The 13,825-nt window shown below is 47.7% G+C and overlaps 2 protein-coding genes across 3 annotated transcripts in view; both read left to right on the forward strand.

Annotated features, from left to right (window-relative positions):
• Positions 1-2,262: 2,262 nt before the first annotated feature.
• LOC119659091 lies at positions 2,263-3,531 on the forward strand. Its single transcript, XM_038067003.1, has 2 exons — positions 2,263-2,751; positions 2,803-3,531. The coding sequence occupies exons 1-2, from the start codon at positions 2,263-2,265 to the stop codon at positions 3,529-3,531; spliced, it is 1,218 nt and encodes a 405-aa protein (XP_037922931.1).
• Positions 3,532-12,051: 8,520 nt separating this feature from the next.
• The window catches only part of LOC119660155, a 49,248-nt gene continuing 47,474 nt past the window's right edge, over positions 12,052-13,825 (forward strand). Inside the window, exon 1 of one of the 2 annotated variants that reach the window (XM_038068560.1) lies at positions 12,052-12,108. The gene's annotated coding sequence lies outside the window, so the exon portion shown is untranslated. Of the gene's footprint in view, positions 12,687-13,825 lie in introns of both variants that reach the window. The other variant, XM_038068559.1, reaches the window with a different exon arrangement.

Genomic DNA, 13,825 nt, shown 5'->3' on the forward strand with positions numbered 1-13,825 from the left:
TTTCCCATAATGACAGGTGGCAGAGCCTTAATGCTGCTCGACACACCAAACTTTTCCTGCCAGAACCCAACATACGTACCGCAAAGTTTATCCAGTTGAAAAGCAGGAGAACTTGCAGGTGTATTGTGGGCATTCTGACAGGCCATAATTCACTAGCTGGGCATATGTTCAGAATAGGAATTACCGAAGATGATACGTGTCCCTCCTGTAATGAGGAAGCGGAATCCACGGAGCATTTCCTATGTGAATGCCCCGCCTATGGACGCATCAGGCATCAGATCTTTGGTGCCGATGTTCTCCAATTACGACGGGTAGCATCACATCCACTAACGGAAATCCTACGATACGTTAACGAATCCGGAATATTCCGTTAGACGGGGGACGCGAGTACAATGGGCCAACACGGCCTGAGTGCTCGGAAGCTGTAGCTTCTCCCCACCATACACACACACACATTATAAAGTAATATTGTTAATATTGTTAGTTAAGATAAGATAAAATTATTAAGTATTGTAAGTAATTTATAATTATTATAAGATATAAGTATTATAACGTTTGGGAAAAAAAAAAGAGGAACAATAACCAACCAGAGTAAAGATGGACAAGAAGGTCCACAGTGAAAAGGGGAGCAAAGGTGTCGAACACCAGCTCCAGATTCATCACAGTTCCAAGTCAAGGAGTCATTTCAGTTTTGACCATCGTTGGGATAACAGGGAATAGAAAGGAAAAAAAGGATGGAAAAGAACCAAGAACGTATACTTTTTCTGTATGAGTTCAAACTCGATCATAAAGCAGCGGAGGCGACCAAAAACATTAACAGCACATTTGGAGCTGATATGGTAAGCGAACGAACCACACGGCGGAGGTTCGAAAAATTGCGGTCAGGCGACGTAAACCTTCAAAGTGGGTCACGTGGACATCCAGGACCATCGATTGACAAGGACGAGCTGCGTTTGCTAGTCGAATCCGACGCACGTCAGTCTGTGAGAGACATTGCAGAGAAACTGGGCGTACACTGTTTGACAGTTTCCCGGCACTTACAACAACTTGGGAAGGTGAAATGCTCGACAAATTCGTTCCGTATGCCCTTACCGAGCAAAACATGGCGCTTCGAATGGAAATTTGCAGTTCTTTACTCTCCCGCAAGAGAAGCGATCCCTTTTGCCACAGAATAGTGACATGTGATGAAAAGTGGATATTATACGACAATCGTCGCCAATCACATGCCAAAGCACATGCCGAAACCGAGCCTCCATCCTGTCACAAACGAGCAATCGCGACAACGATGGGTAGCAAAGGAGTCGAGTTCGAGACGTCGACCGATATGGACCACAATATGTTCCGTGTCTAAAAACGTGAAATAAACAATTCTTGTAAATCAGTTAAAGACTTTGCTTTCTGTCTCGGTCCCTTTGACAGATCAGAAGTGGGATCTTCCTTTTCGGTTTCGGTGAATGCAAAATGCCGCGACAAAAATTCCCAATCGCAGATTTAACGTGCCCGGTATTACGGAAGTTGTTGCGCGACCGGGAGTTGAGATCGGCCGGGCGAAAACCGGATTTAGTGAAGCGGTTGATCGACAGTGAAGGTAGCGATGAAATCGAATTGTCCGACAACGAAATCGAGGACAATGACGACGACCTTCGACAGACGGTTTCCGCTTTGGTGGAAAATGTGGCGTCAACAATGGCGGCCATTAAAAATGGCCAAGTCGGTGTACCAGACGTACCACATGTTCCACCCGTTCCATCAGCTGTCCTACCCCAGGACGACGATGCTATTGCCGAAGCCCATCATCAACGCACACCATTCAATATTACCGCACCGACTCATTCAACGGCTTTCGGCGATATCGAGCCGACACTAGGACGACGCAACGAGACGATGACGTCAACTCGTCAACCGACCGCGGAATACGTATTTCAACCACGAGATGTTATCGGGATTCTACCAACATTTGACCCGCTCGACAATGTGTCCCCATCAGCCGAACAATTCATCGACCGAATTGAAAAATTGGCTCAGGTATATCACTGGGAGGAATACCTCGTTCTGTTTGCCGCTCAGGCTAAGTTGAAAGGCCCGACGAGACGATAGATTGACGGATTGCAAACGACGTTTGCAACGTGGGAAGAATTCTCCAAAGCGCTAATTGCAGATTTCCCCAGTCGATTTACGACAGAAGATATGCGACAGCGGCTCGATAGCAGCCGTCGCGCACACAACGAAACAATCGAAGAATATTTTTTCCGCGTCTGCGCAATGGGACGACGGGCGAAGCTTGACGACGAAACGATCGTGTATTACATACGACGAGGGCTTTGTATGAAACCATTACAAACTGCCATAGCCACGATGCATTTCAACACGCCGAGCGAAATGCTAGTGGCCATACGACGATTTGTAGCGAACGATCCGGGAACGAACGATAGTTCCAATAGCGTTCGGGGTGAACGAACGAATATACTCCGATCGCCGCCGCTGCTGAATGCTGCAAATCAAAACTCGAGGTTATGTTACAATTGTTTCGAAAGAGGGCATTTGTCGTTGAACTGTCCGAAGCCGCAACGAAGACCACGATGCGTGAAATGCAATAGAACTGGCCATGCGCAGAATGACTGCCCGACAGCCGCGCGAACAGAAGCCAACCGCCGAGAGACAATAAATCGTATAGCACAACACACAGACAACAAATTGCTAACGAAGGCAGTGGAAATAGGCGACGATGAATTTAAGTGTATTGCGGACTCAGCAAGTAGCTGTTCTTTGATCAGACAGTCTGAGGCTCAACGAATTGGATAGACTAAACCATTCGAGCCAGCACAACAACTTAAAGGGTTCGGTGGAGCTGTATACCTTTGCAATAAGACAATAATTGCAACAATCAGAATTGACGACGTGGTACTGGAGGGAGTTTTGTATATCGTGGACGACGAGCAGATGGATAAGCCGATACTCATTGGAACCAATATTCTACTGCAAGAAGGTAGGTGCTGCACAATTCGTGGTCGTGAATTTAAAATGAAATCGGAATTCGAGAACATACGAACCGGACCAATATCATCAATCGATAAAGAACAACTGTCTGAAGTATTGGAAAAATGGCATAAGTGTTTTTCTACTAATTTATCAACGATCGGTCGTTCAAATTCCACCGAAATGGAAATCCGTGTTACAACCAGCAAACCAGTCAGTCGACAGCCTTACAAGGTTCCGTTCCCGAGGCGATTGAAAGTGGAAGAAATGATCGACGAGCTACTGAAAGCTGGAATAATTCGACCGAGCGAGTCGGAATATTCATCTCCGGTCATACTGGTCGCGAAATCAGATGGTACAGACCGGCTTTGTATCGATTATCGAGCATTAAACGCGATTACAGTGAAGGAACCATTCCCAGTTCCCAGTGTGGAAGAGCAAGTGGCACAATTGGCCGGAAATTCCTTCTTTACGACGCTGGATTTCATTTCAGGATATTACCAAATCCCGATTGCCGAATCATCAAAAAATATACGGCTTTCGCCACTCATATAGGCCAATACGAATTCAACGTAGCTCCATTTGGATTGACCAACGCTCCATTCAAATTCCAAAGAGAAATCCGAAAAATCATATCGAGAATGAAACGACGAGTAGTATCTTATGTTGACGAAATCATCATACCGAGCAAAAATATCAAAGAAGGCTTGGAAGCGTTGGATGAGTTCTTAGGAATATTAGCGGAAATCGGTATGACATTAAATATAAAGAAATGTACATTTTTAACGACCGAAGTATCCTTTTTGGGACATCGAATCACTAAGGAAGGTCTTCTACCCGGTGAAGTGAAAACCGATGCAATCCAGAAATTCCCAACACCTAGTAATCGAACCGAGGTTCGACGGTTTCTTGGACTAACTAGTTTCTTTCGACGATTCGTTCAAGGATATGCTCAGATAGCTTTACCGTTAACTCGATTGCTGAAAACGAAGGATGCGGAACCATTTACATGGACATTTCTTGAACAGGAATCATTCGATACCTTACGAAGAGCTCTTTATCATCCACCGATTTTAGAGATCTACGACGTCAAGCGACAGCACGAAGTCCACACGGACGCGAGTTCGAATGGAATTGCTGGAGTGTTACTTCAAGAGAGCGACAACGGGTTAAAACCTGTCATGTACTTCAGTCGGAAGTGCTCGGAGACCGAAGCGAAATATCACAGTCATGAGCTAGAGATTCTAGCCATAGTCGACAGCCTGGAACGGTTCAGAATGTTTTTGATCGGAAAGAGGTTTCGTGTCATTACTGATTGTGCCTGCAATGGTAGGTAGGTAGGTAGGTATCAGTGGCCGCTCCGAGGAGCCCAATTAGCGCTTTGGTGCGCCGTTTTGATGCCACAAACTCCTAAGACCGTGACTGTTGTTATAGGAACAGGGAAGCGGAGTCCAGCTGGCTCGGATCTTCAGAGCCAGCCCGTAGCATTCACGAAGGAAAGCAGCTCTCCGACCCTGTAACTAGAAATCTCACTGAGGTCCCCAAAGAATGGTTTACCTAGTGTCCACAGCCTGACTCGAGCCAGAGCCGGGCAATCGCAGAGAAAGTGCATGAGGGTTTCCCTTCCTTCTCCGCAGCTTCGGCAATGCGAGTTGTAGGGTAAGCCGAGCCTAGCGGCATGGTCCCCTATGGGCCAGTGCCCCGTGCAGACCGCCGTAATCTTGAATGCATTTGCACGCGTCTGGCACAGGAGCTCTCGTGATCGGGCCATGTTATAAGCGGGCCAAATTCTCCTTGATTTGGCACAGCTTGTAAGCCTTCGCCATCTCAGGCCCGCGGCTGCTAGGTAGTGCGAGTAGACTCGGCCCCCGACAGCCGCCAGCGGAACACCGACTGTGTTCCCCGAGGGACTGCCAAGAGCAGAGCCTTGCCTGGCCAATCCGTCAGCCCGCTCATTCCCTTCTATGTTCCTATGCCCGGGAACCCAGAGGAGAGTGATCTTGAGCGTGCCGCCCAGATGGTTGAGCGTGTCTCTGCACTGCCCCACCAACCGGGAACATGTCGTCGTTGAGTACAAGGCCTTGATGGCTGCTTGGCTGTCGGTCAGAATGGCTATGTTACGCTTGGGACTCGAATCACGCTCCAGCCATCGACAGACTTCCAATATCGCCAGTACTTCCGCCTGGAATACACTGGCGAAACCTGGGAGACCATACGACTTGGATACACCGTGTGTATTCGAGAAAACCCCCGCGCCGACTCCATAGGCCATCTTTGATCCGTCCGTAAAGAATACCGTGTCATAGTCTTGCAACACGCGCCGGTCTTCCACTTTGCCCTGGTTGGAAGGTCCACAGCAAAGTTTCTCGTGAAGTTCAGCTTGCGTGTGACATAGTCCGTGGGGGATGCCCAGATTTCTCGAGGTATTTCATCTAGAATGTTGCTGTGGCCGTAGGACTTCGCTGCCCAGCATCCGGACTCACGCAGTCTTACGGCACTGCACGCTGCAACATATTTGATGTGGAGGTCTAGGGGGAGGAGATGCAGGAGTACATTGAGAGCATCTGCCGGGCAAGACTGCAGAGCCCCCGTAGCACCTGCACACGCGGTTCTTTGAATCCTATTAAGCTTCGTTCTATTGTATTTCTTCTTCAAAGCCTGCCACCATACAATAGATCCGTACGTCAGGATCGGACGCACTACAGCGGTGTACATCCAGAGAACCATCCTCGGCTGGAGACCCCATTTCTTGGCAAAGGTTCTCTTACAGGCATAGAAGGCTATACAGGCCTTCTTAACCCTCAGTTCTATGTTCAACCTCCAATTTAGCTTAGGATCCAGGATTACACCCAAATACTTCACATTAGAGGAAAGAACCAATCTTTGTTCATTCAGCCGTGGTAGATGGAATTCAGGTATCCTTGTCTTGGTGGTGAATAGCATCAGTTGCGTTTTGGTTGGGTTTATGCTGAGTCCGCATCTTGCGGCCCACAGGCACACCTTTCGCAACGCTCCTTCCATGATGTCGCTCATAATGGACAGAAACATCCCAGATACTAGTATCACCAAGTCGTCGGCATACGCCACCACCTTCACCCCGCTGCTGTCTAAAGTACGTAAAATTTTCTCTATTACTATTAACCAGAGCACCGGTGAGATAGCACCACCCTGGGGCGTGCCTCTGTTCACAGCTCTGGTCAAGTGGTTGCCTCCCAGATCGGATTGGATTATCCTGGTACTCAGCATGGATATAATCCAATGCGTGAGATACCCCTCCAACCCAATACCGGTCAAGGCTTCCTTGATGGCGTTGGTACTGACGTTGTTGAAGGCTCCTTCTATATCCAAGAAGGCAGCAAGGGTATACTGCTTGTACTGCAGCGACCGCTCAACCGTGCCAATTACCTCGTGGAGGGCGGTTTCTGTAGATTTTCCTTTGAGGTAGGCATGCTGGGACTTAGAGAAAGGCGTTCTCTCCATAATCGTCCTTAAGTGAATGTCCAGGACGCGTTCTAGGGTCTTCAGCACGAAAGAGGTCAGGCTGATTGGTCGAAAGTCCTTCGCGGACTCATGACCGCGCCTGCCCGCTTTCGGTATGAAAACCACTCGTGCGCGCCTCCAGGACTGCGGTACGTATCCTAAAGTGATGCAGCTCCGGTAAATCTCAACAAGCCACGGCACAACCCTTTCCTGCTGCTTCTGTAGCATAACTGGCATTATGCCATCTGGGCCCGGAGATTTGTATGCGGAGAAGCTGTTAATAGCCCAGCCGATCCTATCCCCGGTAATTACCGATTTGATAGTCTCGCACAGCTGGGGTTGCCGCAAACCCTCCAAGCGAGGTTCTGACTCACAGTCCTCCTCGCTGGAGGGAAAGTGCGTTTGCACCAGCAGCTCCAAGGTTTCACTAGAAGATTCCGTCCAGGAGCCTTCCGACTTTTTAAGGAAGGATGGACTCTTATGTTCCTTGGACAGAATCTTATTGAGCCTCGCGGATTCACTAGTGCTTTCAATGTTCTGACAATAGTCTAGCCAAGACCGCCTCTTGGCGGTCCTGATGGCCGACTTGTACTTCTTTAGGCAGTCCTTGTATGGCTGCCAGTATTTTTGCCTGTAGCAGATGTTGAAGATTTCTCTGGTCAACTTCCTGAGACTAGAGAGATCTTCGTTCCACCACGGTGGCAGGGTCTTTTTGCTGTACTTAGCAGGGCACGAGACTTTGAAGGCGGTATCAAAAGCCTTCTCCAGAGCCCCGGCCTTTGACTCCAGTTCGTCTGTCGTGCCAATCCTACCAATTTGCGCACCGGAGAGTTTGTTCTTAATTACCTGACCAAACTTTCTCCAGTCGATCCTCCTGGGGTCTCTAAAGGGCTTGGAGACCTCTGCGGCGAGATCTAGACTGAAGAGTATCCAACTGTGGTCAGAGAAGGATCTCTGGTCAGACACTCTCCAGTCCTCCACCCTAAGAATCCCGTTGTCGGTCATTAGGGTGATATCAAGGACCTCTTCCCAACCGTCACAGTTCTCCGAGCAGGGGAAATGAAAGGTTGGTGTACTGCCCCTGTTACACACCGATAAATTTGAAGTAATAATAAAATCAAAGAATGACTCACCCCTTTCGTTGATTTCAGAGCTGCCCCAAAGCGTATGCCTTGCATTTGCGTCGCAGCCTATCAGCAGGTTGGCTTTCTTTGCTGTTATGGTGTTCATCAGATGTTGTAGTTCTTGTGGCGGAGCTGATCGGTCGTGAGCCATGTACGCCGAGGAAATATACACGTTCTCTGCCCCCACCTGCTCCAACTTGACCACAACCAGGTCACTGGAACTCAGGTCCGGGCACAGAAAAGCGTGCAGACTCTTCCTCGCAAGAATACATGCTCTAGGTTTAGCCTGATCAGCGTCTCCTGTGCTGTGGAATAGATTAAAATATTTGTTTTGGAGCCCTTTGATGGTTCGGTCGCTTCCGACCCAGGGCTCCTGTATTAATGCGATGTCGATGTCTTCCTCTAAGAGGAAGACGAGCAGATTAGCCGAGGCACACTTCGAGTGCTGCAGATTTATCTGCGTTACCCTCAGCATGATCTGCTTGCGTGGGGGGTTCGACAGCCCCCGTCGGACCGTCGATCGTCATCTCCTCCAACAGCTCGTTGGCGGCGTCGATTGGGTCAAGGTCGTCGTCCAGAGCGGAACACTTTTACTTTGGCATTCCTGACTCCGAACCACACTTTGTAATCGGCCTTTTTCAGTGCCTCCAGGCACTCCTCGTTTATGCGGAGTAGTACGGGCTGGCTGTTTATCTGAGGTTCCTCCTCCTTTATAACAACCCAGTCGTCCATGGGAATCCCGGGGTTGTGAAGACGCAGGAAATGGACCAGCTTGTCCTTCTCCATGCGGATCTTCGGCAACCAAATGCGAGCGACCGGTCTCCTGGGAATCTCGTCGTAAGGGATAGTCTTGAGCTTAACGCCCTCCCAAGCGTCGCTGATCTTAGCGACGCACGAGCCGAGAAAGTCCTTAGAGAACTGGTCCATGCAAGCTATTACGTGGAACCCACGGACCACATGAGATGAATCAAAGTGGGGAGTGAGTCCCGGTTGTTTGCCTCCGGTTTCCACGAGATGTTCATAGACCATGCCCGACAGCCTAGCCTCAACACTGGTCCACACCTCCAGCGTTAGTTTGCCGCTAGCAGAATTGCCATCCGCCAGCGCCACCCATAAGTGACTCCTGGCCACATCGCTGAAGGTCTTCGCAGTGCGTGGCCCGCCGGCTGACGGTTGCTGAACAATTTCCTTCGTATGTTGCTTGGCGTCTGCGCTCTTGCCCACTCTACTCGGCTTTTTATCTTGTTCGACCTCGTCTTGAGATCGGTTGCGTTTTAGAGCGATGGGCTTCGCCTTCTGCTCGTCAGCCCGGCGTTTGCTGTTGTATTCATCAACAATCGCCTGGTATTTAGCGAGGTCTTTTTCATCCCGCTCGTCGACAGTACCGGCCTCCTTATTCTTGGCAATCTTGCCGAGAATATGCATGGCCTTCTGGTACTGACTCTTGAGCAGGACACCCGTGGACCTTCGCTTCTTAGCCGGTTTCCGGCGATTCTTGTCGGTTTTCGCTTTCGAGGGATCCCGCGACGTTGAGGACTTCGGGTCAGGAGTACTATGTCTGGTACTCGCTACACCCAGCCTGACGGCAGTGGATTCCAGGCTAGAAGCCACTAGTCCGTCTGACGCCTCGCCCCGGGAGGTCCCTGCGGTTGGTTTCAGCATAACGGTGCTACGGCTGACACCGAGTGTACTGCTCTCGACGGCCACTGTCTCCTGGCTGGAGGCCAGCAGCTCGTCCTCCGATGATGCGCCTGGCATCATCGCCTCCTCTTCCATCGCCGTTTTGGTTTTTTTATTATTAATTGAGTCCATGTCTTGGTCCCACGAGTAGTCCGGGAAGAATGTCCACCCTGGCTGGCCCGGCCACCAGGGTAAGGGTCTTATTTGAAACTGAAGGTGCCCAAGTTATTCAGAGTTCGCATACTAAAGACCAAGCTCCCCATTGGCCACGCAGCCACGCGGAGGTCGTGTGAGGACTTGCCTAATTACGCAACTTTAACCTGAAGCATAATCAGACCAGGCCGCCTGTGCTGCAATAACATCTACGAAAAAATAAAACGCCGTTACATCCTCACATTGCTAGATGGTGGCTACGTCTTCAGGAATTCGATTGTGAATACATCCATCGAAGTGCTGACCGCATGCGACATGTAGACGCTCTGAGCAGAGCACCCGTAGATCCTCCAAACCCAACCAAGACAGTCGCCGACCTTGTCCTTAAAGTGGAACTCGATGAACACGATTTCTTGACGACCATCCAGCTGCAGGATATGAAGTTAGCAAATATTGTCAAAGTTCTTCAAGGAATGAGCTCTGAACAAGCGACACAGATTCGACGCGAATACGTTTACAAAAATAACCGTTTGTACCGCAAAGTTGACGATCAGTTGAGATTCGTTGTACCGACGGCAATGCGATGGAGAGTAGTGCGTACGTACCAGGATGACATGGGACACTTTGCTGTGGAGAAAACTTTAGATCGATTGAAGAAAGATTTTTGGTTCCCGAAAATGAGAAAATATGTCAAATCATATATTTCAGCATGCATGGAATGCGTGTACAATAAGACGGTGACAGGGAAGGCCGAAGGGCAGCTATACATCGACACTGTGAAACCTATTCCCTTCATGCGATTGCACCTGGATCATGTAGGACCACTGCCGAAGACGTCACGAGGAAATCAATATATTCTGGGAATCACCGATCCTTTTACTAAATTTACAGTCTTAAAAGCCGTCCGTAGCGTAAACACCCAGCCAGTAATACGAGCGTTGAATGAATTGACTTCGTATTTTCAGCTACCAGCTATTGTCGTCACCGATCGAGGCACGGCTTTCACTTCTCACAACTTTGCCGAATACTGTAAATTAAACGGGATCCAACACATTCAAACAGCTGTTCGAACACCTCGAGACAACGGTTCAATTGAAAGAATTAATCAAACGGTTTGCAAATGTCTTCGAGCCAGCTGTGTAAGCGATTCAGATTGGGACACAGCTATCCGCGACATCCAGTGGACTTTGAACAGCAATACAAATGCAACGACCAAATATAGTCCGAACGATCTCATATTCGATTTTCGATTGCGGGATGTTGTTCATAACCGTCTCGTACAAGCCATCCACGATGAAGCGAACGATTCACAAGAAAGCATCGATATCCGACGGGAAAGGGCAACTAAAGCGATTGAAGCCGAGCAGGCAAAATGGAAGCAGCGATTCGATAGGCAGCGCAAGAAGCCTTCTCAATATCAGGAGGGTGATCTGGTCATGATTACCAACGTTGCTCCTTCGACGGGGTTTTCTCGAAAGCTGGAGCCGCGATATCGAGGGCTAAAGTCTTAAGGTTCGACCGATACGTCGTTGAAGATATCGAAGGTCTCCAACGTCGACAAATGCGCTTTAATTCGGTGTTCCACGCCGAACATCTTAAACCGTGGTGCACAGCTGCACCTTTCCTCGACAACGATACCGATGGGAGCGACAACGAAGAAGACCCGGGGAACGTGCCCGGCCAGGAGTCCGATTTGTCAGGAGTGGCCGAACTGTCACAAACGAGCAATCGCGACAACGATGGTTAGCAAAGGAGTCGAGTTCGAGACGCCGACCGATATGGACCACAATATGTTCCGTGTCTAAAAACGTGAAATAAACAATTCTTGTAAATCAGTTAAAGACTTTGCTTTCTGTCTCGGCCCCTTTGACAATCCGAAGAAGGTAATGGATGCTGTTTGGTGGTCTACAACTGGAGTTATCCACTATTCTTTCTTGGCACCTGGAGAAACGATAAATACACAGAAATACTGGGCCCAACTCGAAGAAATGCACCAAATATTGAGTATTCAACGGCCGAAATTGGTCAACCGAGATGGTGTGATACTCCTTCACGACAATGCACGACCTCATGTTTCCAGAACAGCGGTTCAAAAGTTGAACGAATTGCAGTATGAGAGTCTGCCTCATCCACCATATTCACCGGACCTTTCGCCAACCGACTTTCGCTTTTTTAAGCATTTGGATCATTTTCTGGCGGAAAAACAATTTAGAAACGAAGAGGCTGTCAATATTGCCTTCGACGAATTTATGAACACAGTTGGATTTCTACGAAACTGGCATACATGCTCTTGAATCTCGCTGGGAGAAGTGTTTTGAATCGACTGGCACCTATTTTGATTAAATAAATAAATTTAAATTTGCACCCCACAACCTGATTTCTCCCTTTACCCAGGGGTGCATTTATTACACATAGATACAAATGACGCATTCCAGTTTTATCTTCAATAATTTTTTCCAAATCTTCTAGCCACCCCTGACAGATTTGGTTTCTATCTTTGGTAAGTAATCCACATGAAAGCTTCCCACCATGCCATGTTCTTGTGGGTGGCGGAAAGTTTTCTTTTCCACCTGAAAATACGCCAGCTTTAGGCTTTGCTCAATGCCGACAATGAACAACTGACTAGTTTCTTGGTCGGTGTTGTTCGGAGAACTCAACTGCAGTGCCCACATTACTCGAAAGCAGTCAACTCACGGTAGGGCTAATAAATAAATGTCCTAAAATCTAAAAAAGGAGCGTGTCCCTAAGGAAATGGCCATTGCATACTAGAACGGGAGAAAGTGAAACTTACAAGCTAAGGAAGTTGAAAAAGACACAACAGAGTGAATGTGGTGAAATGTGCATTAATGAGATTCGTAAAGGTGTTTCGACGATGCTGAAAAAGGGTGTTACCCACGCGCAAATTGTTAGAGTGGAACAGGAGCAGTAGAAACCGTGTCATTCACCTGTGCCTCTCTTACATGCGAATCATCCAAAGGAAGCAATTTACTGAGTTCCCTTTGGCTTGCTAGTTGTTTTCGAGTTTCCAAGGAACATATCGTGCATACTACATATATACGTATGTAGTCTGACACCACGTTTTGTCGTCATCGATTGTCCACTACGCTTCGCATGCGAGAAGGGGGATGCGGCAGGCTAACAATAAAAGGGAATTAACTTCGTCCTTCCAACCACGCTAGACAAGGAGTGCGGGCAGCGTCATAAAGCTTTCCTGGCACCGAGTTTTGTTTGAGGTCCTTTGGTGCTGCGGACGTTCGGGGAGGATTGAGGGAGGTTTGTTTATTTTACTTTTTGGTCTAATATAGTGTGCTGAATTGGCAAAACAAGGGAAAGGTGTTGTTGGCAAGGAATATGTCAACAATGCTTGAAACTTGGACAGGACCCGGTCTGAGAAGTGTTGTAAGGAGCAACAATTTGCATTGGAAACGACACACACGAAACTAAAACCGACTATCGACTGTATAGAGGAGCGACGCAGTGCGGCTATGATGCCGATTTTGTTTCCTGAAACGTGACTTTTTTCTAATCTGAAGGAAGTAGGGGATCAATCATGTATTGGAGTTGGTTATATGATTGAATCAGTGAAACATTACATATGTATGTTTGAATGGTCATATAAACGACGAGGGATAGTTTTCCTTCTTAGAAATACCAAACAGGAATGCCAATTTCCTCTTCAGGGAATGATCAATTGGCGCAATCAGACTAATATATTGCACTATCAAGTTTGGAAATAAGTGAATAAGTAAATTATGCCAACGATGGCTATCTCAGGAAACCCTTCCAACGGTTCCTGTTTTCTCTTCTACTCTATTTTCGAGATTCTTTTCTATTATTGGAAGATGGGGAAGTTCAAAGGCTTTTACATCTCCACAATAGACCCAGCGTCATAATGACCTTAGGTATTGGATCGCTAGAACTTAGTTCAGATTTTATCTCTCACACTGCCTGGAATACGAAAATGTTGGTTTTGAGGAAGCTTTGTATCATGATAGTCATTTCGATGCCATTTTTGAAGTTAATGATGGCCAGAGCGTTAAGGAGCTGTAACTTCAGCTACAATGTTCAGTACTAACCACAAGGAAGGATGAGCTGGATCATCTTAGGTTGCGCTTGTAGTCCAGTCTGATGTGTTCAGTATAAACAAGACAAAAAAAAACACTTTTGCTGAATGTATTTAAAAAGCCAAACCAATATGAAGTCATATTTCTATCAACAACACAATGACAACTGCATTACACTCAATTTATCATCAGTCCAACCAAACTGACAGTTTTTTTTTAATTTAAATTTTCATCAGTCCATCAGTCATTCCCTTAAAAATACCGTAGATGATCAGTTCGATATACGACTGACGCCAAGCTGATGAAACATTGATCGTCTAAGGTCAGCCGTAGCCTTTCCGGGCTGGA

This window comes from Hermetia illucens, chromosome 6, assembly GCF_905115235.1.
Source record: "Hermetia illucens chromosome 6, iHerIll2.2.curated.20191125, whole genome shotgun sequence".
Lineage (NCBI taxonomy): Eukaryota > Metazoa > Arthropoda > Insecta > Diptera > Stratiomyidae > Hermetia > Hermetia illucens.

Coding starts and splice junctions, on each gene's coding strand:
- LOC119659091 (XM_038067003.1), top strand. CDS start 2,263: ATGGGACGACGGGCGAAGCTTGACGACGAAACGATCGTGTATTACATA. Junction 2,752..2,802: donor TTAAGTGTATTGCGGACTCA/GCAAGTAGCTGT, acceptor CGAATTGGATAG/ACTAAACCATTCGAGCCAGC.